This window comes from Arvicola amphibius, chromosome X (genome assembly GCF_903992535.2).
Source record: "Arvicola amphibius chromosome X, mArvAmp1.2, whole genome shotgun sequence".
Classification (NCBI taxonomy): domain Eukaryota; kingdom Metazoa; phylum Chordata; class Mammalia; order Rodentia; family Cricetidae; genus Arvicola; species Arvicola amphibius.
The window spans coordinates 16,108,284-16,134,173 of NC_052065.1; the positions used below are offsets into that span (position 1 = coordinate 16,108,284).

Here is a 25,890-nt window from a genome sequence, read left to right on the forward strand (position 1 = left end):
TGTATGTACAGATACACATACCCACAGTGTTAAATATTTTTCGCTTGTAAACATGACTATTAATTTAGTCCATTTAAATCCATGTTAAAAAGTTCAGTGGCTGAGCATTTACCTAGAAAGCCGGGCCCCTACGTTGCATCCCCAGACTGCAGGGACGGAGACAGGCAAAGAGTTTCTCCAAGCCAAGAACTGCTAATCCCGCCCTTTTGTTTAACAGAAAGGGACACCGCCCAGAGTGAATGGGCACAACTTCCTTAACTCCATACAGCCAGGCATTAATCTTATTAGAACCTGTTTTCCTTAGGTCCTGGGGTCAGGATGAGGTCAAGATTGACCTGGGCATGCTTCTCTGTTCACATTCACATTTGGAGCTAAGCTCCTTAATGCCCTATAAGTGCGCCTTAGGAAAAAAAAATGGGCTCTTCTTGGGGAGTTTGAGGTTTCATTAGCCTAGGAATAGAATTGAAAGCCCACAACGGCAGCGGCTGCGTACTTTCGGGAGAGAACCGTGCTGCACAAACCCTTTGTGTTGGTACAGAGAGCGGTACAGATCTTTGTCAGGGTCAATCTTTTAAGCGTTCCTTCTTAGCCTCTTTCTAGTTTACAGGAACACTTAGTTATCAGTTGAAGTCACCTTCTTTGTAGGGTCCAGTCGGGTGGCGGATTAAGCTAATCAGTTAATGATAAACCAAATGCTCACAGCTTGCCCTTAGGGGGTCGATAAGGCACCTAGTGAGTGCTCCTAGGTGACAGAGTCATTACCTACAAAAGGTCCTGGCTGGTCCCTGAGGCTAAGGAAGACTGAAAATTCCTTCCTTCCGATCTCTCAAGAGATAGGAAAAGAGGAACCTCGGCTATTTTTCCAGCTGTTACTAGGGTCCTGGTAAAATCTAAACTAGAGGAACCGCAGGGGAGAGCTTTTTGGGGCAGAGAAGGGGCTAGCCTCAACCCTTCCCTTATCTTTTCTATCTTGATTCTTAAGGATTACAAAATAATCATTAGGAAACGTTTTCTTGGAAGTTGAGAAATTCTTGCGCCTCGAACGTCTCGAACGTTTCAGGGCTGGAATAGCAACTGGCCTGAAAAGGGCACCCGCGAACCCTCCGTGCGCCGACGTGCTCAGGCGCCCCGCGCCCCTCAACCCTGCTGCTCCTCCTCGCGATGCTCTGGCTCACTCCTCCCGGTCCCCGCCCCGCTCCCGCTCTCCGATTGGAGAAACTCAGCCGCTGGCCCGCCCCGGGATTTAAAGGGCCCGCTTCGCCGCGCCGCCCTGGGAGCCACTGCTGGTCCCGGCCTTGCGGCCTGCGGGGGAGGCTGCCCGGAGGAGGTGGCGACGGTGGCAGCAGTGCACGTCCCCGGCCCCCAGGACCACGGCTTCCTTTCCGCCAGGTAGGTCTCCAGTAGTGTGCGCGCGGCTCCCACGTTCCCATCCTTACGCTGGCCTCCTGGGCACGGATCTGTACCTCCTGTCCTGGGACCTCGTCCGCATCACCTATAGGACTTCCCTCCCTGCTATGTCCCCTGCCAACACTTCCACTTTCCTGCAATCCCTCGACCAGGGCAGGGCTTTGTTGGCCGCTTTTTGCTGAGTGGGGTAAGATGAAGCTCGCGGAGGATACATCCATACAAGGAGAGATGCACACGGCCCCTAAGTGTCACAGACTCCCCCTTTCTGCTCTCCACGCTGAGTGACTACCTTGGAAACCCACTTCTTCCGCCCCATTTGATATATTAGGTCTATCATCATTTGTCCGGACTGTTCACAGCATTCAGGTCCTTCATTCCCTGCGGGTCGCAGTACATCTAGAACACCCGCTGCTAGCACAGTTGGTGGCTCAGCTTGACGTACCTGATTCACATTCCCCCCCCCCAACCTTCCAATACCACGCTGGGGATTTGGCAGCCCTAAACAGAACCCCTGAGTTTTCAAGTCCAAACCTTGATTGTGGGTAGCCCCGTGGACATCTTACTGTCTCTGTGTCCTCCCTTTAGCAGATCCATCTGTCCATCCATTTGTGTGGATCCACAATGGCAACCTTCAGCCGCCAGGAATTTTTCCAGCAGCTACTGCAGGGCTGTCTCCTGCCTACTGTCCAACAGGGCCTTGACCAGATCTGGCTGCTCCTTACCATCTGCTTCGCCTGCCGCCTCCTTTGGAGGCTGGGTAAGTGCCTGCCACACTGTGTTCCACCACATCAGATTTTCTCTAATCTGCCACAATCACGAATATCAAGATAGACCTTACCCTGCCACATCCTAACTTGCCACATCCTGACATGTCAAACCAGGCCCCTACAGGTCCGGCACATCCCAGCACATCCCATTAAGCTAAGTTCCATTCCACCACAACACATTCTTTATGTACAGCCACCTCAAGCCACACTATGCCAAGCCACATCCTGTTAAACCAAGACATGACCTTCAGCATTCTTTGCACTCGGGGACTGTCGGATTCTCAGCTGTCTATATTCTAAGGTTATCTATCAATCAGATCCTGAAATGCTGGTGTTACAAGTATCATATTACAAAGTATCATAGTTATGGGTTTAAAGAGCTTGCCAAGTTGAAATTTTCACATGTTGGGCTTCCAAAATGTTGACAGTATGTATTTCTGTAATCAGGGCATGATGAAATTTCTGAGTTCTTAGATTCTATAGCTTCCACAATCATAGCAGGTCAATATCCAAATGAGAAAGTTCCAAATTCCCAGGATTCCTATACGATATAGAGATTTCTGAAAACCAAAGATTCTCATTCCTTTTCCTTTCATCTTAAGTGAATTCTTTCCAGTTTTATTATTTTGGCACACATCAAAGCTACTGAAAAGTTGAAAGAATAGTAATACATACAGAGACCACACACACATATAAATCAATCACCAAGTTTTCCATAGTTCATAGTTTGCTATAACAGCTAGCTCTAGTCAGGCAGTGGTGGCGCATGCCTTTAATCCCAGCACTCAGGAGGCAGAGACAGGTGGATCTCTCTGAGTTTGAGGCCAACCTGGTCTACAAGAGCTAGTTTCAGGACAGGCACCAAAGCTACAGAGAAACCCTGTCTCGAAAAACCAAAAAAAAAAGAGAAAAGCTTGCCATCTTCCTGAGTCATTTCAATAATAGTAGTATGACACTTTACCCCAAGTCCTTCAGTATATGGTCCCTGAGAACAAAAGCACACACACCCCCAGTCATAGCTTCAACCATCATCCCGCACCCATGCAAAATTTTAATCTGGATGCAATACTGTCCAACATAAATTAATAATTTTTCTTTCAGGATCCCTGAAATGTCCTTAGTAGATGTTCCTTTTTAAATCCAGACCTTGCTACACTTGCCAGCTCATCAGTATCAGCTTTGGGTCCCCTTCATCCCCATCACATTCTAGGCCTTTGCCCAAAGTGGGCCCTATTGCCCAAGTCCTCCTTTCTTCCTGCCAACCCACCAACCTCCCACTTCTTGTCCCCCCCCCCCCCGTTTCTCTCTCCCTGTCCCCTAAGGGTTACCGTCTTACCTGAAGCATGCAAGCACCGTGGCAGGTGGCTTCTTCAGCCTCTACCACTTCTTCCAGCTGCACATGGTTTGGGTCGTGCTGCTGAGCCTCCTGTGCTACCTCGTGCTGTTCCTCTGCCGACACTCCTCTCACCGAGGCGTCTTCCTCTCCATCACCATCCTCATCTACCTACTCATGGGGTATGGGTGTGCATCCTCACCCTCACCCTGAAGGCAGGCGGCTCCCCAAGGCCTCGATGAAGTGGTCCAAGATAAAATGGCATGGGATTCTAAGGAGAAAGGGAGGAGTCAGGGATCACCATTCTCCAAAGAGACACCAGAGAGAGAGAGAGAGTGACTAGTGTCCCTGAATAAGGAGACTGGAACACTTGCTCCTTTCATGAGGCTGTACAGGATGGGTTGATCGTGGGCTTCCCCTGGAGGGTGCGCTAGGGATTTTTTCTCTTAGTATGTAGTATGCATCAGAAAGGCAGAACCCCTTCAATACCTTGATGCCCCCCATAGTGTCCAAAGCCCTAGGAAGCATAGGGCCAAGACCGTCACCTTTTTTCCTCAGTGAGATGCACATGGTGGACACCGTGACATGGCACAAGATGCGAGGTGGGTAGCTCTGCTCCCCTTCCCCCCCTCATCTCCTAAGAGCCCTCACCATGATTATTTCCTCCCTGACTTTCCCACTTCCTAAACCACATACAGTGCAGGTCTCCCTCTCCCCTGGCATCTGTGTCTCTCTGTCTCTTTCTGCTCATCATCGTGTCTCCCTTTCCTGGCACCTCACACCTGGTACACCCTATCTTTCATTGTGACATGCTTTCTTGTCCATACACTTGACCATGGGCCCCACACATAGGGGCCCAGATGATCGTGGCCATGAAGGCGGTGTCTCTGGGCTTCGACCTGGACCGGGGCGAGGTGGGTGCAGTGCCCTCACCTGTGGAGTTCATGGGATACCTCTACTTTGTGGGCACCATCGTCTTTGGGCCCTGGATATCCTTCCACAGCTACCTACAGGCTGTCCAAGGCCGCCCACTGGTGAGCTCCTGGGTGGCCAGGTGGGCAGGGACTGTGGGAGCCGCCATGGGGCAGTGTTCATGGATCCTTGATCCCACAGAGCCGCCGATGGCTGAAGAAGGTGGCCCGGAGCCTGGCGCTGGCCCTGCTGTGCCTTGTACTGTCCACTTGTGTGGGCCCTTACCTCTTCCCCTACTTCATCCCCCTCGACGGTGATCGACTCCTTCGCAAGTGAGCACAGCCTTCAAGGCCCCTGTGTAGCAGTGAGGGGGTTGGGTAGGAGCCTGGGGTCTTCCCAATTCTGAGCCTGTCTCTTAATGCTTCTGTCTGTCTTCTGTTACTACAGCAAGAAACGCAAAGCCAGGTAAATGAGGGCAGGTGCTGAGGGCAAGTGGGATGACCAGGGCTGGGCCATAGCCTTGGACCATATGGTTCCAGACATCTGAATCTGACTGACCATCTACCCCATTACTACACAGAGACCAAGTGTCTGTCTGTGGATGTCTGTTTGACCAAGATTGGCTCAGTGACTCCGTGTATGACTGACACTCCAACACTACTGTGTCTGGATGTCCTTCTGTTGTACCAATAGAAACAAGCTATGTGACTGTAATGGAAAGCGGAAAGTGTGTATTAGTTGTCCATGACTCCCGATAACAGAGTTGAATTGTTTGCCTGTGGCCACTGACTCTCTGAGTGTTGGGCTGAGAATCCTGACTGGCTTGCTGTGCATTGTCAGTGGTGGGCTTGTGTGGCTGTCACTGGCTAGAGTAAACCTGGGTCGGTGATTCTGGCTTATCTGTAACTCTGGTCTGCCTGTACAGCATGCAGTGTGCCGGCTTGTGATTGACTCTGCAGTTTGTCTGCCTCTTAAACTGCTCGGTGCTATCTGCCTAAAGGATTATGACAAGCTATGAGCCTGTGCCCGTTTGACCAGGACTGTATCTGGCTGTTTGCTAGCCATTTGATCTTATGACTCGCTACTCTTACTCACTGGCTCTTGGTTATATCTGACACTAATGAGACTCCAAAAAGTGGCTAGGCGTCGTCATGTTGCACGCCTTTAATCTCAGCACTCGGGAGGCAAAGGCAGGCGGATCTCTGTGAGTTTGAGGCCAGCCTGGTCTACAGAGCAAGTTCCAGGACAGGCTCCAAATGCTACAGAGAAACCCTGTCTCGAAAAAGAAAAGAGAATGAGACTGAAAAAAGTGAAGTCACTTGACCAGTGCCCCTGAGTTTAACTGTCGGGCACAAAGCCCAGGCCTAATTGAAGTATCTTTGTGTTTTGGAATGCAGGGCACTATTCTGTTTTTGACATTGTCTGTGAAATTGACCGTGTATGTGTGCATAGTGGGCATTTAACTGTCTCTGTGTCTCACTAAGGTTTTATTTTATTGTCTTATAAGGTGACTGAATCTGGTTAGAGAGCTGAGAGGCTGAGAACAATTTTGTCTGGCCGTGTGGCCATTTTAGTATGCAGGGCTGTGTCATATGCCAGCTCATGCATTCATTTGAGCCATGTGGAATCAATCAATCACCTTACCGTGTGTGTGTGTGTGTGTGTGTGTGTGTGTGTGTGACAGAGAGAGAGAGAGAGAGAGAGCATCAGAGTCTGCCTCTTTTGCTACCGTGTTCCTGTCTTATCTATGAAGAACTCAGGCCAATTTCCAGGGTCTCTCTGACTCTCTTTTCTCTCCTCTCTGCTGCATTCCTGACCTCTGGGGGCCCTAGGGGCACCATGGTAAGGTGAGTCCACAAGGCCGCGATGTTGAGACATGGGGGGGGGGGTGTCGTGTTGGGACCTGGATATAATACCTTCCTTCCTGGCCCTTCCTTCACAGGTGGCTGCGGGCCTACGAGAGTGCTGTCTCCTTCCACTTCAGCAACTATTTTGTGGGCTTTCTGTCTGAGGCGACAGCCACATTGGCCGGGGCTGGCTTCACAGAGGAGAAGGACCACCTGGAATGGTGGGGAGGGTTTTTTGGCCCCTTCTCCCACAGGGTGCTGCCTGGAGGAAGTGTAGGGTGGTGGGAGGTGATCCTGGGAAGGAACCAGTCAAGACGGAAGCATAGTAACCAGCTAGCTTGAGATACCAACTGTAATGGCATGTCTGTTTTTCCCACAAGGGACCTGACAGTCTCTAGACCATTGAATGTGGAGCTGCCCCGGTCCATGGTGGAAGTTGTCACAAGCTGGAATCTGCCCATGTCTTATTGGTTAAATAACTGTGAGTCCCCAAGTTACCACTCCAAAAGTTGGTAACCCAGACCCTTTCATACATTTATACAGCAAACATTTAGCGGGCAACTGAGGCGTGGTGGGAGCTGAAGACACAGCAGCGGATAGCTATTAGTCTAGCTCAGTTTGTAGAGTGCTTGTCTAGTAGTCATGTAACCCAAGATTTTGATCCCTAGCACCACATAAAAACTGGGTGTCTGGTACCTTCTTGAAATCCCAGCTCTCTAGAGGTGGAGGCGGGAGGATTAGAAGTTCAAGGTCATCCTCAGCTACACAACTGTTTTAGGTCAGCCTTGGGTACTACGTGAGGTCCTGTCTCAAAAACAAGGTATGTTAGGAACAAAAAAAAAAAACAAAACACGACATTTGCTAACCTGGTAAAAGTGGCAATTCGGAGGGTGGATAATTAGGGAAAAAATATGCAGTAAGTCGGGTAGTAATAAATGTCTACGTGAATAGTAATAGTGATGTTGAAACAGGAAGGAGTAGGGAGTGGTCTGGAAGAGTGGTCTGGAAAGTAATTTATCTAGGGCAAGTTTCCCTAACACTTGAGCAAAGATCTAAGGACACTGAAGGAGCAAGGAATGCAGATATGTGGGGGAGGAATGTGACAGATGGCGAGAACAGCAGGTGCAAAGGCCCTGAGGTGCGAGTTTGTCTGGTGTGTCGGAGAGACAGCAAGGAGGTCGTAGGGGAATGGAAACGTGACTCCAGGGTAGGGCATGTGCAAGCTGCTCAGTTATATCCCCAGAATTGGAAGAACAGTGAGCAAGGTGGAATAGTAGCGGGACATGAGATCAGAGATCATCAAAAGGCTCCTGGACCATTGCGAGACTGCCTCTCCGGGCAGGGCTGGGATCAGAAGAGAGTCATTTGGGTTGGAACTGGATCCCCCTGGCTTCTTTGTAACTGGATCCCTTCAGTTAGATGAAGGCAAGTGGAGAGAGGGGGCCACTGGAGCGGCCCAGAGCCACAAGAGTGGTGGCAACGGGGCACAGAGAAGTGTAGGATTCTGGTGGATTCTGAAGGAAGAACTGATAAGATTTGCTAAGAGTGTGGGTGTGTTGGGAAGGTTGAATTTTGCCCTAAGGACCTAGAAGGATGGAGAGTTGGCACTGACTAGCTAGCCTTGTGAAGTCTGGCTGAAGCAGGATGGAAGGAAGACTAGGAGTTCGTTTTCAGGCTTGTAACAGTTGAGGACATCATAGACTTTATCCTGAGGGCCCCAACAGATTGTGGTTATCTTCCTACCTGTCACTCCCTGCAAGGGCTGGTGGACATTCCGGATAATCTGAACCTGTATCTCTCTCACCTGCAGATGTTTTCAAGAATGCTCTCCGCCTGGGGACCTTCTCAGCCGTGCTGGTCACCTACGCATCCAGTGCCCTCCTGCATGTGAGCGAGACAGACCTGGATGGAGGGAAGCTGGGCAGGGGAACCAGAGTCTCCTCATCGCTCTCATTGTCTCCTTCCCCGACTCTCCAGGGCTTCAGTTTCCACCTGGCTGCGGTACTGCTGTCCCTGGCATTTATCACCTACGTGGAACATGGTGAGTGCAGAGCCCAGTACAGTCCCTGTGGGAGGTTTATGGGAGGCCAGCTCCAGTGGTCCCAAAGACTAACTGCATTACCTGCTGTCCCACCCTGTCCAGTCCTCCGAAAGCGCCTGGCTCAGATCCTCAGTGCCTGCATCCTGTCGAAGCGTTGTCTGCCAGACTGTTCACATCGGCATCGCTTGGTGAGAGTTCATCATGGGTAACCTTGTACCCAACACTGCCCTTTCCAAAATGTCACTTCTGTCTCCATCTTGTATCTGTGTCCGGGTGCCCAGCCTCCTCTTCTGGTGCCTGAGCCATTCCTAAAACCTCGCCTCTATTCACTCGCATCTGTTTCTCTAACAGGCATCTATTGAGCACCTGCTGTATACACACCTGGCATTCGTTCCCCCCACTGAACATTTATTGAGCACCTGCTGGTTCTAGGTGCTGGAGACAAAGTGGTGAACAAAGCAGGCCAAAGTCCTGGCCCCGTGGGACAAAGATTTTAATTGGGGAGACAGTAAAGTCAGTCAAGGCTAATAGTAGTTTGTCAGGTTGTGAGTAGCGCTAAGCATAAGGGAAATGGGATGGGAAGTGTGGCGGTGGTTTCCCTTTTCATTGGGAAGATCAGGAAAGCCTCCATGGGTGAGGCAACTTGTGAGTTCTTTAAGTAAAAAAAGTAAGGGAGGGGAGCATCTTAGGAAAAGGGGATACCCAGCATAAAGTCCCACCCCAACATGGGAATCTTGGAGGAACAGTGAGGAGGCCAGCATGGCTTGAGCAGAGTGATGGGGAGAGGGGAAAGATGGGCCCCCTAGGTCAGGGTGGGATTTGTTTTGGTTTTGTTGTTGTTTTCATTCTGTTTGCCATAAGAAATGCAGACAACCTCACATTTGTCTCCCACCCGGCAACGATGCTCATCACCATATTCCCTGGCTCAAAGCCCTCACCACCATTCTTGCTCCTCTGCCTGAACGCTCGCATCTCCCCCAACCTGGACGCCCTCGTGGTTACCAACACCCTCGTCCTTGGATACCTCTGAGCTCCCATAAGAGGCTCCTTGAACCATCTTTTTCCTATCTCGGGGTACCCTGGGCATCCTCATTCCCGGGACCCACAGTGCCTGTGTCCTCCCTGGGCTTCCCTGCACAGGTGGTGGTGGGGGACAGTGGGCAGGTCCAGCTGCCAAATATATCTATCTGTCCCCCACAGGGCCTGAGGGTACGAGCCTTAAACTTGCTCTTTGGGGCCCTGGCTGTCTTCCACCTGGCCTACCTGGGCTCCCTGTTTGATGTCGATGTGGACGACACCACAGAGGAGCAGGTGAGGTGGTGCTCTGGGCTGGGAGGTGGGCCAGGGATAGCAGTTGGGAGAACCTTGAAGACTAAGGCAGTGAGGCCAAGCAAAGGTCACGTGGTTTAGCTTGTACAAATGCCTTGCTCCATCTTTCCCATTGTCCCTCAAATTTAGTCACATTGCTGGCTCTTTCCTTTGAGTAAACTGCAATATTTACTTATTTACTCTCTAAAATCCATTCTTCTGAGATAGAATACAAAATCCAAGCTTTTCTCTCTGTTTAACTGTTAGGAACTGAACCCAGGCCCTCCCTCGTGTTATATACATTTGCTTTGCCTCCTAGCCCCAGGTTTTACTTTTGTGTATAACTTTGAGGGAAGGGTTTCATGTATTCCAGGCTGACCTCAAACTCATTATTTACCTCCCAAGGGTTGAAATGACAGGCAGGCACCACCACAGCCCAGTTTTATGGGCTGCTAGAGATCCAACCAAGGGCTTGGTGCAAAACATGTAAGCATCCCACTATGTTACACACTCCAGCCCTCCCCCACCTTCACCCCCCATATGTGTGTGTGTGTGCGCGTGTGTGTGAGAGAGAGAGAGAGAGACAGAGACAGAGAGAGACAGAGACACACACAGAGAGAGACAAAGACACTCATGTAACCCAGGTTAGCCTCAAGCTTATTATTAGCCAAAGACAACCTTGAACTTCTTTCTAGTCATCCTGCACACACCTTCCATGTGCTAGATTATAGACATGTCTGTCCAGACCCAGGTTATATGTGCTGCGGATGGATTTCAGGGCTTCCTGTATGCTACCGATCAAGCTACATCCCAGCCCTGGAATCTGCTTTAAAATTTATGTTCCTTGGAGTGATGATACATACCTACAGGTGCCAGCGACTTGGGACACTGAGGCAGGAATGTGTGAGCCCAGGAATGTTGCCACCTGGTCAACATAATTGAGACTTTACTTTTAGAAAAATCACCTTGCCTGGGTAGTGGCAGCACACGTGTTTAATCCCAGCACTTGGGAGTCAGAGTCAAGTGGATCTCAGTGAGTTCGAGGCCAGCCTGGTCTACAAAGTGAGTTCCAGGACAGCCAGGGCTGTTAACACAGAGAAACCCTGTCTTGAAAAAAACAAAGAAACAAAAATCACCTAAAATTTATGTTTTGTTTTGGAGACAGGGTTTCCCTATAGTTTTGGAGCCTATCCTGGAACTAACTCTTGTAGACCATGTTGGCCTCCAACTCACAGAGATCTGCCTGCCTCTGCCTTCCGAGTGCTGGGATTAAAGGTGTGCGCCACCACCACCCAGCCTGATTTTTAAAATCTTACCTGAAAATAAATTTTTATGGTTTTTTCCTGATTAAAAATATTTTAAAAATTTCATTCAAAACAAAATCTTGGGTTTGCAGCCTGGCATGGCAGTGCACAACTTTAGTTCCTGCACTTGGGAGGCAAAGACAAGTGGGTCTCTGTTAGTTCAAGGCCAGCTTGGTGTCTGTATTATAGTGAGTTCGTAGAAAAACATTGACTCAAAAAAATTTGGATTTGTTCGGTTCTTGTTTTTGTTGTTTCATTCCTGGATTCTGTATTAGTCCAGGCTAGTTTAAATCTTTTTTCTCAAATCTCAGCCTCCCTAGTGCCAAGATTACATGCCTTTAATCCCAGCAGCACTTTGGGAGGTAGAGGCTGATGGATCTTGGAGTTCAAGGCTAGCCTGGTTAGTTCACAGAGTAAGATCTGGGAGTACTGCCAGGGCTACACAGAGAAACTCTGTCTGGAAAAAAAAAGATTACATATCAGCTGTCATGCCCACTTGAGTTTCTATTTGAGATATATAAAAAAAGATCATCCTTGCTTCAGCCTCCCAAATACATGAGATTACAAGGCATATACCACTATGCCAAGCTTTCTATAACATTTTTAAAGATTTATTTATTTATTATGTAAATGTTCTGCCTGCATGTGTCCCTGCAGGCCAGAAGTTGGCACCAGATCTTATTACAGGTGGTTGTGAGCCACCATGTGGTTGCTGGGAATTGAACTCAGGACCTCTGGAAGAATAATCAGTGCTCTTAACCGCTAAGCCATTTCTCCAGCCCTTCTTTAACATTTTTAAAAACATTTTAGGAATGGGTGTGGTGATGCATGCTGTTAGTTCCAGCACTCAGGAGGCAGAGGCAGGTAATTTTTGTGAGTCTGAGGTCAGCCTGGTCTACAGAATGAGTTTAAGGCCAGCCAGGGCTATGTAGAGAAAACCCATCTCAAAAAAACCCAAACAAACAAAAAATACATTAGAGGTGGGAGTGTAGAGCCCACAGTGGTAGAGCCCTGTCTACCATGGTTGAAATGTCATCCTTAGCACCCAAAACAAACAAAAAGTAACCATTGGAGATAGTCACTGCGAAATGCACAGGCAAACATTTTAATTCATTTATTAACTGTCTTCCTCAAAGCATGTCAAACATACAATATATTTAATTAATTTAATTTCTTTCCTCCAGGTTTTTCCCCTAAGACAAGGTTTCTCTGTGTAACAGTCCTGACTGTCCTGGAACTAGCTCCGTAGATCAGGCTGGCCTCAAACTCCCAGAGATCGGCCTGCCTCTACCTCCCAAGTGCTGGGATTAAAGGCATGGGCTTCCACACCTTGTTTACCCCAGTTTTTTAAGCACATAGCATCTTCATTTTTTCCATTGCAAGAGTTCAACATGGTTTATTTTGTTCCTTATTGGTAGACGCTCAGATTTCCAATGATTTCATATTGCAGAGACTTAGATAACAGCACAACCCACCACATCCAGCACATCATCTTGTTTTTAAAATGACCTTTTTGTTGCTGCTGGAAATCAAAACCCAGGGTCTCCTGCATATAAACACACACCCTACTATCAAGCTATAATACACTCATCCCCATGAAATGATCTTTAAGGAATGAAAAACACTATCTGGTTACCCTTCATAAGTACCTAGACCCGTCTGTCACTTAAGTATACGAGGACATACCAAATATCCCTGGGCAAAGGATGGCTTTTCCTGAGAGACTCTGTCCTTGAATTTCAGAACCATGACCTCTTTCTCTCCTACAGGGCTACGGCATGGCATACACTGTCCACAAGTGGTCAGAGCTCAGCTGGGCCAGTCACTGGGTCACTTTTGGATGCTGGATCGTCTACCGTCTCATAGGCTGAAGCATATGACTCTCATAATTCCCTTCAAGACCCCTCCTTAGGGTACCAGCCCCCATGGGGGGTGAGGGAAGGCCCTTTACTCCTTGACCCTCTCCATTCTTGAGCCCCAACACCCCTGTACATAACACGCAAACACACACAACCTTCCCTTGCCTGTCAATCCCCACCCCACTACCAGGCGGGAAGGGGGTGGTCCTCGTTGGGGCCTAGGAATGGTGAATACTTGGGGATGTAGAGAGGAGCAGATCTAGGGCCTCCCCGCCTGCCTTCTCCCTTTTTATATGCAGTTTGTTATTGTCAAATAAAAGTAGAAATACGAAACAGGCTCATTCTTCACTGCTCAGAGGGGAAGAGGAGAGAGCAAAGAAGGAATGCCACAGATGAGGGTTTGGAAACTAAAACTCAGAAGCGGGAGCAGATTGTGATCTGTTTGTGGTGAATTTAAGATTGCTAATGATTGGCTGATCCTGGTCCTGCTTGTGTAGAGCAAGAACAGATTGGGCGGCAGGGGTGGGGTGGGGTGGGATGGGGTGAGGTGGTGTGGGGTGGAGGGAGCACTAATAGTAAATGATAAAGAATTGAGTGATCCTTATTCTGACTGGTTGCTCAAATTAGGACAGACGAAGAATTGATGCCTATTGGTCAGTAGGACTAAGTGTTGCAGGTTATAATTATGCTGAGTCTGAAATGGGTGTTTTCTGACTGAATGATGGCGAGGTGTGATTGCCCACTGGTTTAGCTCCATGTTCTGTTTGGCTCTTAAGAACTGGCACGGTTGAGAGTCTTCACATCAATTGCTCAGCAGGAGTGAGGGTTCTGAATAGTTTCGATTTGAAGTAGGGACTGGTGAGGGTGGCCGATGCTGTCAGGGCTGGGGAGTTCTGAGCTCAGGTGGGCGCTAGGTTTGTGCGGAATGCGATCTACCTGTCATATTTTCTTTGCATTCGGACTGAGGATGGGCCTGGGAACTGATGTTGCCTAGAAAACTAAGAGATAGAGGGCTGCGCAATGCCTATTCATTAGCAAATGTTCAAGATTTACCGCTTCGTTATCCTCACCTTCTGCGATTGATAAAGGGGCGGGGAAATTGAAGCCCAGACTAGCGTGGATTTCCTATTGGCAGAAAATGCCCACCGACCTTGGAGGATCCTGGTCTCCACCCCACTCCTGACTTAGTCTCAGCCAACAGGGAAGATGGCACCACGGGCGAGGACAGGGCCTGAGACATACGGAGGACTCCTATTGGCAGAAGTCACCTCCTCCACTTCACTATTGGTTCGCTCCATTAGGCGGGGAAGTAGCGAGGGCGGAACTGGGGCTATTTGGGAGCGCTCAGGTCTGCCTGGAAAGTCACAAGCCTGTACTAAGAAGTGGCCCTGCGATCGCGCCGCCTAGGTGAGTGCTCTCTGCCTGCCAGCCTGCCCGAGTCCCCGACATGTGCCCAGGCCCTCCACAACAGCCGCCTGCCTGGGAGCCCTGCCCTACCCAGCGCCTGCGCGGGACCTGGGCCCAAAAGCCGTTGTCCAGACGACGGAAGACTCGCCCTCTCGTTGGGCAGCGGCAGTGGAAGGTTCTGGTTCTGATTGGTGGTCTCTGGGCTCTATTCCCCTTTCTTATGGTTAGCACCACCCTTGAGACCTGCCTTTGCTACTCCTTCTGGCTTGCTGGGGGCACGGTACACTAATTTCCTGGAGTCTGGCTTTTAGAGCGTGGTGCATAGGGCTATAGCTCTGATTGGTCATCTCTGCAGCCTCCCAACTGCTTTTCCTGGACTGTGCGGGCAGGAGTAGCTTCCAATTGAATGATCCCTGCCAGTGTCTCCCGCAGCGGACCCAGGCTATCTATGTCCCTGTGTCGGTCTACCAAACTGAGCCCCAAGTGCTGGGACCTGGCTTGCTGACAATGACCCTCCCACCAGACTGTGACCAATGCAGGCCTTGGTCAGGACTGATCGCTGTGTGTCCAGCACTAGATTGTGACCCCTAAGGGCTGAGATCAAGGCCTTTGGTTCTTGTCACCTCCACCAGAGGTGACCAAGAGGAGTGGGACCAGGACTTGTACGTGTGCCCTTTGCCACGTTGTGACCCCTTGAGGGCTGAGTCTGTGACTAATAACAAACAGGAAATACAACTCAATGTAGCTTAGCAGTGCAGCCTGAGGATCCCTTGGAGCCTCGGGGGTCTCTGCTTAGGCTTCTTGAAACCTGCCTGCCGTGTAAGAAAATGCTAGGATGTATTACCATGAAGCAAGTTAGTGAGTTTACTCCAGTAGAAAGCTGCACTTGGAAGAGTGTTCAGAGAGAAATGCACCTAGGTGCCGAGCAGAAGCTATATATCTAATTTAGGGGGCTGGGAAGCTATTTAATCTCGGAGTTTGTTTGTTTGTTTGTTTGTTTGTTTGTTTGTTTGAATATAGGATCTTGCTATGTAGCTCTGGCTACTCTGGAACTTTTTATGTAGACCAGGCTAGCCTGGAACTCATGGCAATCCTTCAGCCTTAGCTTCAAGAATGTTGGGATTTCAGGCATGTGTTAATCACACACTGTTATAACTACACACATTTGGCAAGGACATTGAACTTAAAGTTTATTAGTCAGTTTTGACAGTTTTGTTTTTGCTGTTTTCCAGAAACAGGGTATAGTTTCTCTTACAGGAGGACTGGTTAAGTATGTCGAAATCCCTGACACCATTACCAAAAGAGCGAGGAGGACCTTTTACCTTCTCATGCCCATGTTTTTTCCTAGCTAGCTCACCAGTCTCGAGCCAGGCTTATTTCTTATTGTGAGGCCTCTCAGAGACTTGGGACAAGCCTTTATTATTTATGTAGATTTGTATTTTAGTTACAGTCTTTTAAAAGATTGATTTTATTTTATATGTATTATTATTTTGCCTGCATATATGCATATATATATATATATATATATATATATATATATATATATATCCAAAAAGCCAGAAGAAGGTGTTGGATCCCCTGGAACTAGAGTTACAGATGGTTGTGAGCCACTGTGTAAGTGCTGGGAATTGAACCCAGGTCTCTGCAAGAACAAGTACATGTCTCCAGCCCTGGTTATATTCTTTGAAATGGCTCAAAATTAGAGTTTTTACCTTGTTTTTTTTTTCCTCTTTCTCCTTCCCACCCCTCCCTCTGAGACAGAGTGTCACTGTGTAGCCCTGGCTGACCTTGAACTCACTATGTAAACCAGACTGGCCTCAAAGTCAACAGAGATCTACCTGCCTTCAAGTGCTGGGACTCTAAATGCCTGTGACACCAGGTCCCGCTAAAATTGGTCTGTTTTTAAACCTCCAGTCTTATAGTAATTCTGTTAAATAATGGATCCAGTTCATTTACATTTTTTGGTTTTTTTTTTTTTTTTTTTTTTTTTTTTTTTTTTTTTTTTGAGACAGGGTTTCTCCGTGTAACAGCCTTAGCTGTCCTGGAACTCGCTCTGTAGACCAGGCTGTCCTCAAACTCACAGAAATCCACCTGCCTCTGCCTTTGGAGTGATAGGATTAAAGGCCTGCACCACCACCACCACCCGGCTCATTTACATTTCTTATTGCAAACTATTTGGATTTGGTTTAATTATCTCACCATGTACTTTCTGTTTGCCCAGGTTTTTCTGTTCCTTTTTCCTCCCTGTTTATCTCCAAGCAGCCAGCGGCCCATAGAAGCATGACCACCAATATGGGCCCCTTACACCCATACTGGCCCAGGGACCTGAGGCTGGACAACTTTGTGCCTAATGACCTCCCGACCTGGCATATATTGGCTGGCCTATTCTCCGTCTCTGGGGTCCTAATTGTGATCACGTGGCTGTTGTCCGATCGAGCTTCCGTTGTTCCACTTGGAACTTGGCGTCGACTGGCCCTGTGCTGGTTTACTGTCTGTACATTCATTCACCTTGTGATCGAGGGCTGGTTCTCTTTCTACCATGACATCCTTCTTGAAGACCAAGCCTTCTTATCCCAACTCTGTGAGTCCCGAGTTCTAGTACTGTGGGAGGGAATTTTCTGGGTAGAGATTGGCTTTGATATTTAAGCACCACCCCCCATGCTTGTTTGCTTTTTTCTTTCTTCCTTCTTCTCTTTCTTTTTTAGTTCTGTTAACTTCTTTTCAAAGCGTAAGCAGCTGTTATCTGTGCTGATATTCTTTTTGTTTTTTGTTTTTTTTAAAAAAAAAGATTTATTAATTTTGGACTGGAGAGATGGCTCAGTGGTTAAGAACACTGGCTGTTCTTGCAGAGGACCTGGGTTCAATTCCCAGCATCCATATGGTGGCTCACAACCATCTATAACTCCAGTCCCAGGGGAACTAATACTCTCTTGTGGCCTCTGAGCTCACTGCACATACATACATACCTACCTACATACATACATAGAGGGGGAGATTTAAAAATAAATGAAATAGGGTTGTAGAGATGGCTCAATGATTAAGAACATTTACTGACTTCTTTTCAGAGGACCTGAGTTCAATTCCCAGCGCCCATATCAAGCATTTCACAAATGATTCTAACTAGCTACAGGGAATCTGACACCTCTTCTGGCTTCCAAACACCTGTATACATGTGATACACACATGCACACGTACACACACACACACACACACACACACACAACCTTAGATAGAAATAAATAAAAAATAAAATAATTTTCATCTATTCATATGAGTGTTCTGCCTGCACATGTGTGTATGTGCTGTGTGCATGCCTGTGGAGGCAGGGAAAAGGCACCAGATCCCTTGAAACTGAAGATAGGGATGGCTGTTCTTTTTAAAACCTTTTTTAATTAATAATTTTAAATTTAATTTTTATGTGCAAAGGTGTTTTACCCACCTGTTTGTCTATATGCTAAATGTATGCAATACCTGCAAAGGCCAAAAAAGGGAATTGGAACTCCAGGACTGGAGTTAAAGAGTTTTTTGTTTGTTTTATTTTTCAAGATAGGGTTTCTCTGTAGCTTTGGAGCCTCTCCTGGAACTCACTCCATAGACCAGGCTGGCCTCGAACTCACAGAGATCCACCTGCCTCTGCCTTCCAAGTCCTGGGACTAAAGGTGTGCACCACCACTGCCTGGCTTGGAGTTTAAAGAGGATTGTGAGCTACCATGTGAGTGCCCTGTCTTCCAGAAGAGCAGTCAGTGCTCTTAATGGCTGAACCATCTCTCCAGCCCAAAATGCACACATGACATTCGTTGCTTATCATAGGCTTTTTTTTTCAGTCTCATGTAGACCTGACTGGCTTGGAACTTGCTATGTAGATCAGGCTGGCCTTGAACTCACACAGATCGACTGCTTCTGCCTCCCGAGTGCTTGCATTAAAGGGTATGATACCATGCCCCACCCAGTTAGGGACAGTTGTAAACTTCTATATGGACACTGAGCCCAGGTCCTCTGCAAGAGCAGCAAGTGTTTTATCCTCCACTGAGCCATCTGTCCACCTCCACAACTTGTTTGTTTTGAAACAGATCTCACTGCATTGTTTTGGCTGGACTGGAACTATTTCTGTTGACCAGGCTGGTCTTGAACTCACAGAAATTCTCCTGCCTCTGCCTCCTAAGTGCTGGGATTAAAGGCCTTTGTCACCACACCCAGCCTGTTAACTTTTTGATTATACATATATTCACATGAGTCAATATCAAACCATTTAAAGAAATATACAGTGAAAATCTGCCTTCTGTCTATTATGTTTCTCCCAAACTCCAATAATTATTTCAGAGGCAGGGATGTAGCTCAGTTGTAGAACATGTTTGTAGCATGGATAAGACCCTGAGTTCCATCCCTAACACCAAAAAATTATGTTTTATTTTCAGAGTTTATTTATGTATAAGCTACACACATAAGCCTCAGTTTGCTTGGCTGGGAAAGAGGGGATGGTAAATGCCACACATTATATAAGGCACTTAGAACTGTGACAAGCAGTAAGTGCTTTCTAATGCTTCATGTTTATTTTTGAGGGGTTCCAGATAGGGTTTCTCTGTCACCCTGGCTGTCTTGGAACTCACTCTGAAGACCAGGCTGACCTGGAACTTGCTCTGTAGACCAGGCTGGCCTCGAACTCCCGGAGATCCACCTGCCTCTGCCTCCCGAGTGCTGGGATTAAAAGTTTGCACCACCACTGCCTGGCAGCCATCTTCTAGTTTTTTCCAGACAGTATCTCATGCAGTCTGTGCCGACTTTTAAATATCTATGTAATTAAAAAATGAACTTGAACTTCTGATTCTCCTGCCTCTGCTTCTGCCTCTGCCTCTCAAGTGCTGGGGTTACAAACATGCACCATCACACCTGACTCTCACACTCCTCATCGTCTCTGCCCCATTATACCATGTGCCTTGAGTGCCATGCAATCCTAGCACCATCGTGTATCAGTCTTTACACATTACATACACACACAAACCTTAGAATCAAAACTGCGCCCTCCATCCAGCTGAACAAAGTGAGGCATGGGGATATTATAAAGATTGTTGTCATACAGTGATTATCACAAATATGAGTTCCTTTTCCTGACCTGATTCTTCATGTATCTGTTTGCCTCAGGGAAAGAGTATTCCAAGGGAGACAGCCGATATATCCTGTAAGTATTTTGCCTCTGTCAGTGGAAACCTGTATTGGCTTGGGGCAGTGGTGAGTTGGGGCACTAACAAGCTATTCTGTGGGCAGAGCACAATGATGCCAGTGTTCATCTTTTCTCTTGCAGTAATGATGGCTTCATCGTCTCTATGGAGACTATCACAGCTTTGCTCTGGGGACCACTCAGCCTGTGGGTAGTGATTGCCTTTCTCCGCCAGCAGCCCTTCCGCTTTGTCCTACAGCTTGTGGTCTCTGTGGGTGAGGAGAAAATTTACACCTGGCACTACAAGGGTTACTGGGGGAATCTCTAGATACAGGCACATCCCCGTGGGTGAGACTGCATACGTATCCAGTAAGGGGTAAACACGCTGAATTATAAGCTCCTTGGTATTCTGAAATATCCAAATCTTTCTTTCTCTCTCTCTCTGAGCTTGCCTCTTCAGGAGGAATGTGTATTTCTCTTCTTTCTCCATCAGAGCCTCCTATGAAGGTTACTTGATAAAGTTAATACTGCCTAAAGTCTCTGGGTCCTCCAGAATCAGGACCTAAAGTGTTAGCTTTTCTTTCATTTGCATAAATGAGCTCTCTTTAGACTCTTTAGTCCTGAAATTCCAAGTTGTCATGAATTCTAGGATTTTAAACTTGCCTTTAGTTCTAGATCTCTGAGGTCTCCTGAGTTGAATTCTCTATGCTCTTTCTTTTTTTGGGGGGGGGGGTTTCAAGACAGGGTTTCTCTGTACCTTTGGAGCCTGTCCTGGAACTAGCTCTTGTAGACCAGGCTGGCCTCGAACTCACAGAGATCAACTTGCCTCTGCCTCCCGAGTGTTGGGATTAAAGGTGTGCACTACCACCACCCGTCTTGAATTCTCTATGCTCTTGCTTAGTGTGGAGGTACATGCTTGTAGTCCTAGCATTCAGAAGACTGAGGCAAGAGAATTGTGAGTTTGAGGTCAACCTAGGCTACATACCAACTCTCTCTCTCTCTCTCTCTCTCTCTCTCTCTCTCTCTCTCTCTCACTCACACACACACACACACACACACACACACACACACACACACACACACACACACACCACACAGTGTGGGGAGGGTTGAAGGGAATTCTGAAAGGAAAAAATAATTACCCAAACTCTGACTTCTGAAATTTGTACTTTGTTATCTCAGATTTGCAGCTTCAGTTTCAGAATTTGTTTTGCCCTCTGAGTCCTTGAAGAATGACCTGGCAGATGCCATGGAAGAGAGTCTGGCTTAGCTTCCTTGTCCTCACAAGGGCTTTTCCTTCTCTTGCCTCCCACAGGCCAGATATACGGGGATGTGCTGTACTTCCTGACAGAGCAGCGTGATGGATTCCAGCATGGGGAGCTAGGCCACCCCCTTTATTTCTGGTTTTACTTTGTTATCATGAATGGCATATGGCTGGTGGTACCTGGAGTCCTCGTGCTTGATTCCATAAAGCATCTCACTCATGCCCAGAGCATGTTGGACAGCAAGGTCATGAAAACTAAAAGCAAGCATAACTAAAGAGCAGTAGAGTGGGCCGGAACACCGTTGCTGAGGCGCTCTGCCCACCTCCCAGAAGAGCCAAGTCCTCCTCCCACAGGTTGGAGGGTCAGAACTATCTGATTAGTCACACTCCGGCTGAGGAGTGAGCACAAAAAGTCAGTCAGGAAAGGTAGAGAATATGTGGAGCTACTGCCGGGAACCATTGGGGAAAAGATGTAAGGGGGGAGGGGGTCCGTGATGGTGGCAATTTTCAAAACCGGGAAATAAAATATCTTTAATTATAACACTGAGAGACATTTAATTCCTAATCCTAGCAATGTCATGTAACTAACTCCACAGACCTCTCCCATCCCTTGATCATCCATAGCTTCCGTCATTGCAGAAATAGCCCATGTCTGGCCTTACAAACCCTTAACACTGACTCCACACACTCCTGTGATTTACCCTGTAGAACCTTGAACTCACCACACAGAACTCCCTCCATGATCACCCTGTGACTTATCCCATAAATCCTGCCCGTAACCCCGTAGTTCCCTTATTAGCTTGGGCTGCCATAACCAAATGCTATGAATTAAACAGCAGATATGGAAGTTCTCAGTACCAGAGCTGGTCAGTCGAGTGTCAGAAGGTTTGGCTTTCTCTTTCTGAAGCCTCTTTCCTAGCACTGCATTCTGTGTTCTCACATCTCCCTAGGCGCCCAGCTTCTGCTGTTTGTATGTGAGCACCTTTTCTTGGGGTACCATTTGCATTGGATTAGGGCCCATCATACCAGCCTCATTTTCAACTTCATCCAAACTGGCCACTTTCTACAGTTCTGGGAGTAAGGACTTCAATATATAAACTTGAAGAGGACACAGTTCAGTCCCTAACATTCCTGCCCTCTGGTCTCCCTAAATTCATATCCTTCTTGCATGCAAACTTTGTTTATCCCCATCCCTCATCCTCAAATCCTTCACTCATTATGAAATTAACTTTTTCTGGGGTGAAGTTGGATTGCTGGAGATCAAAGAGAATCCAAAATCTTAAACAAGGCTCCATCCCTAAGCCACATTCATCACTCATGAATGAAATTTGGTTTTTTTTTCCTTCGAGACAGGGTTTCTCTGTGTAGTCCTGGCTATCCTGGAACTCACTCTATAGACGAGGCTGGCCTTGAACTCACTGAGATTCACCTGCCTCTGCCTCCCAATTGCTGGGATTAAAGGCATTTTTTAAATTTTTGTTTTGTTTTTTGAGTCATGGTCTCATTATATAACCCAAGCTAGCCTGAAATTCACTGTGTAGTTCAGGCTGGCAGCATTTCAAATGCTGGGATTGTAGGTTTGTGCCGCCAAACCTAGCTTTTTTGATTTATTGATTATTGATTGATTTGGAGACAAGAAATTACTATGTATTCCAAGGTGGTCTTACCATGAAGGCTAGGCTGAAGATGAACTGGTAATTCCGACGCCTGTGGCTCAGCCTCTCCAGCGGCGAAAGTGCAGGCATGTCCTCTCATGCTCAGCTCCTTGCGAGACAGGGTTTCTTTGTGTAAGGGCCCTGGCTGTCCTGGAACTAGCTCTTGTAGACCAGGCTGGCCTTGAACTCACAGAGATATGCCTCTCTCTGCCTCCCAAATGCTGGTGTTATAGGTGTTTGCCACCACTGCCCAGCGCATAGATTTTTTTTTAAAAAAAATTTACCTTTATCTTATTGAGTATGGCTATTTTCTGTACTGTGGAGGCCAGAAGGAGGCATCAGATCCCCTGGCACTGGAGTTAGAGATGGTTGTGAGCCACCATGTAGGTGCTAGAAAAGCAGTCAGAGCGCTTAACCCCTGAGCCTTCTCTCCCTTGGCATGAATTTTTAATACTAAATTTCAACTAAATATAAGGATAAGACTTGAGGTATGATTCATTCTTAGGCAAGAACTCCTACTTGCTGTGAACCTATGAAACCAGATGAGTTTTCTGTTTACAAAATGCAGTGGCAAAGCTGAGAATTGGGGCATGTCTTTAATCCTAGCATGAGGAGGGCAGAGGCCAACTCTTTCTGCATAGTGAGTTCCAGAGCAGCCAGAGCTACATAGTGAGACCCTGCCTTGAAAAAATAAAATGCAGTGGCAGGGCTGGTGGATCCCATTCCACAATGGACAACTTGTGAAATGTGATCAAAGGATCCAAGTAAGTTAAAATTCTGTTCAGTGTTACATTTCCTTGGCTTGATGCTCTGTCTTCCAGATAGGGGTCTGGCCTCTGAACCTGCTCAGCCCTGGATAGCAGCTTTCCCTACGAACCAAGGAATAGCCTTCTCTTCAGAACTAAGAGGCACATCATAGCCTGAGAGACCTATTGTTCTGTCCTTAACAATTGAAGTGGGACAACATACCTTTATTTTACCCTTTCCTTGTCCCCCTCAGTCTCAGCTGGCAGTGTCTGTGCTGGTGTCGCCCCACCTCTGCTCCTGGATTCTGAGAAGATGGTTGGTGAGATCAATGAAGTATACCCAGCCAGCAGTGGTTTTTAGAGATTGTCCAGCCATCTAGCCATCCCTTGCTGTTTCCTCCATAACACTTTCTTGCACTATGAAGATAGGCTGAAAATGTTCTAAACCTCCTTGTTCCTTTCTTCTTTTTTTTGAAACACTTCTTTTTTTTTGAAATTTATTTGTATCTTGTTATTTGAGGCAGGGTTTCTCTTCATAGTCCTGGCTGTCCTGGAACTCACTCTGTAGACCAGGCTGGCCTTGAACTCACAGAGATCTCCGAGTGCTGCCTCCTGAGTGCTGGGATTAAAAATGTGTACCACCACTGCTTAGTCAATTCTTTTTCAACTGCTCTATTCTTGATCATACTTTTCTGTTAAGCAGCAAGAAGAAAATCGGGTTACAACACTTTTTGTTTGCTTGCTTGCTTGTTTGTTTCCTTTTGTTTTTCAGATAGGTTTTTATGCTGTAGTCCAGGCTGGCCTGGAACTAATTATGTAGCCAGAATTGCCTAAAACTCAGGGCAGTCCTCCTGTTTCAGCCTCTTGAGTCACGGTGTGATTACAGGTATGAACTATCACTCCCAGTAATCTTCAATGCATTTCTCAGAGATCTTTTTTTAAAATTTATTTATTTATTAAAAATTTCCGCCTCCTCCCTGCCTCCCATTTCCTTCCCCCTCCCTCCCTCCCCTCCCCCTCCCTCTTCAGTCTGAAGAGCAGTAAGGGTTCCCTGCTCTGTGAGAAGTCCAAGGTCCTACCCCCTCCATCCAGGTCTAGGAAGGTGAGCATCCAAACAGGCTACGCCCCCCCCCCCAAAGCCAGTTCATGTAGTAGGATCAAAACCCAATGCCATTGTCCTTGGCTTCTCAGCAGCCCTCATTGTCCGCCATGTTCAGGGAGTCCGGTTTTATCCCATGCTTTTTCAGTCCCAGTCCAGCTGGCCTTGGTGAGCTCCCATTAGATCAGCCCTACCATCTCAGTGGGTGGGTGCACTCCTAGCAGTCCTGACTTCCTTGCTCATGTTCTCCCTCCTTCTGCTCCTCATTTGGACCTTGGGAGCTCAGTCCAGTGCTCCATTGTGGGGCTCTGTCTCTATCTCCATCTATCACCAGATGAAGGTTCTATGGTGATATGCAAGATATTCATCAGTATGGCTATAGGATCAGGCCATTTCAGGCTCCTTCTCCTCAACTGCCCAAGGAACTAGCTGGGGACATCTCCCTGGACACCTGGGAACCCCTCTAGAGTCAAGCCTCTTGCCAACCCTAAAATGGCTCCCTTAATTAAGATATATACTTCCCTGAGCCCATATCCACCCTTCCTTTATCCCAACCATCCCATTCTCCCAAGCTGTCCCCATCCTCCCATTCACACTTTTCTTTCCCCATCTCCCCTTAGCCCCATCCCACCCAACCCCCAAGTTCCCATTTCTCAGAGATCTTAACTAAAAATCAAAGTTTACCTCTCACAAAGTTCTCCCTTTACTAGAATAAATTCAATCAAGTTTATTTTTTTGCCTTCCTTCCAGTGTCCTTGTGTTCCTTATTTCCATGTAAGAGCTCAACAGATACACCTAGAATATCCATATTATTATTGTCTTTTTATTCGTTTTAAATTCATTTTTACTGTTTTATGTACACAGTATTTTTGCTTGCATGTATGTCTGTGTACATGTTCATGTAGGGCCCACTGAGGTGAGAAGAAAGCATTCCATCCCCTGGAAATGGAGTTAGAGACAGCTGTGAGCTGCCATGTGAACTGAACTGTGCTGTGTAGCTGGGAATTGAACCTGGGTCTTCTGGAAGAGCCCTCTCTCTTCCCCCAACAGACAGTCTCTTAAGGCAGTTGTCTTGGTCTGCCTGGGCTTCTATAAGGAAATACACTGTAAACTGGGTGTTTTATAAACAACAGAAACTTCTTTCTTTCTTTCTTTCTTTCTTTCTTTCTTTCTTTCTTTCTTTCTTTCTTTTTTTGGAGGGGTGGGGGTTTTTTTGGTTTTTTCAAAACAAGGTTTCTAGCTTTGGAGCCTGTCCTGGAACTAGCTCTTGTAGACCAGGCTGGCCTTGAACTCACAGAGATCCGCCTGCCTCTGCCTCCTGAGTGCTGGGATTAAAGGCATGCGCCACCACCACCCAGCTCCAAAATCTTTTTTTGTTTCCGAGACAGGGTTTCTCTGTAGCTTTGGAGCCTATCCTGGAACTAGCTCTTTCTTGTAGACCAGGCTGGTCTCGAACTCACAGAGATCCTCCTGCCTCTGCCTCCCAAGTGCTGGGATTAAAGGCATGTGCCACCACCACCCAGCCAGAAACTTCTTTAACACAGTTCTAGAAGCTAGTGCTAACAGATTGGGCATCCAGTGAGGGCCAATTTTCACTTTTTCACTGTGTTCTTACATAGTTGAAACTTTAGAACTCTGGTCTCTTTCTTTCTTTTAATCTTTGGAGACAGGGTTTCTCTGTTTAACAGCTCTGGCTGGCCTCAAACAACCTCTGTAAACCAAACTGGCCTCGAACTCAGAGAGCTGCCTGCCTCTGCCTCCCAAGTACTAGGATTAAAGGTTTAAA

General features: G+C 47.4%; 2 protein-coding genes across 7 annotated transcripts; both read left to right on the forward strand.

The window, feature by feature from the left end:
- The first annotated feature begins 1,276 nt into the window (after positions 1 to 1,276).
- On the forward strand, positions 1,277 to 13,047 carry Porcn (porcupine O-acyltransferase). 5 transcript variants are annotated; one of them, XM_038316477.1, is made up of 15 exons: positions 1,277 to 1,389; positions 1,993 to 2,164; positions 3,497 to 3,689; positions 4,066 to 4,109; positions 4,360 to 4,541; positions 4,621 to 4,751; positions 4,867 to 4,884; positions 6,252 to 6,266; positions 6,362 to 6,487; positions 6,647 to 6,747; positions 8,077 to 8,153; positions 8,244 to 8,307; positions 8,410 to 8,495; positions 9,508 to 9,618; positions 12,689 to 13,047. In XM_038316477.1, exons 2-15 carry the CDS (start codon positions 2,029 to 2,031, stop codon positions 12,788 to 12,790), a joined length of 1,386 nt encoding a protein of 461 aa, XP_038172405.1. In that variant the 5' UTR covers positions 1,277 to 1,389; positions 1,993 to 2,028; the 3' UTR covers positions 12,791 to 13,047. The 5 variants fall into 5 exon arrangements, with proteins under 5 accessions (XP_038172405.1, XP_038172408.1, XP_038172407.1 ...); XM_038316478.1 differs by having other exon boundaries at positions 1,299 to 1,389; positions 1,996 to 2,164; XM_038316480.1 differs by lacking the exons at positions 9,508 to 9,618; positions 12,689 to 13,047 and adding an exon at positions 8,659 to 9,472.
- A 991-nt stretch (positions 13,048 to 14,038) lies between these two features.
- Positions 14,039 to 21,145, forward strand: LOC119805272 (EBP cholestenol delta-isomerase). 2 transcript variants are annotated; one of them, XM_038317207.1, is made up of 5 exons: positions 14,039 to 14,185; positions 16,407 to 16,766; positions 19,325 to 19,361; positions 19,485 to 19,615; positions 20,656 to 21,145. In XM_038317207.1, exons 2-5 carry the CDS (start codon positions 16,466 to 16,468, stop codon positions 20,877 to 20,879), a joined length of 693 nt encoding a protein of 230 aa, XP_038173135.1. In that variant the 5' UTR covers positions 14,039 to 14,185; positions 16,407 to 16,465; the 3' UTR covers positions 20,880 to 21,145. The 2 variants fall into 2 exon arrangements, with proteins under 2 accessions (XP_038173135.1, XP_038173136.1); XM_038317208.1 differs by having other exon boundaries at positions 14,074 to 14,185; positions 16,448 to 16,766.
- Positions 21,146 to 25,890: the final 4,745 nt, after the last annotated feature.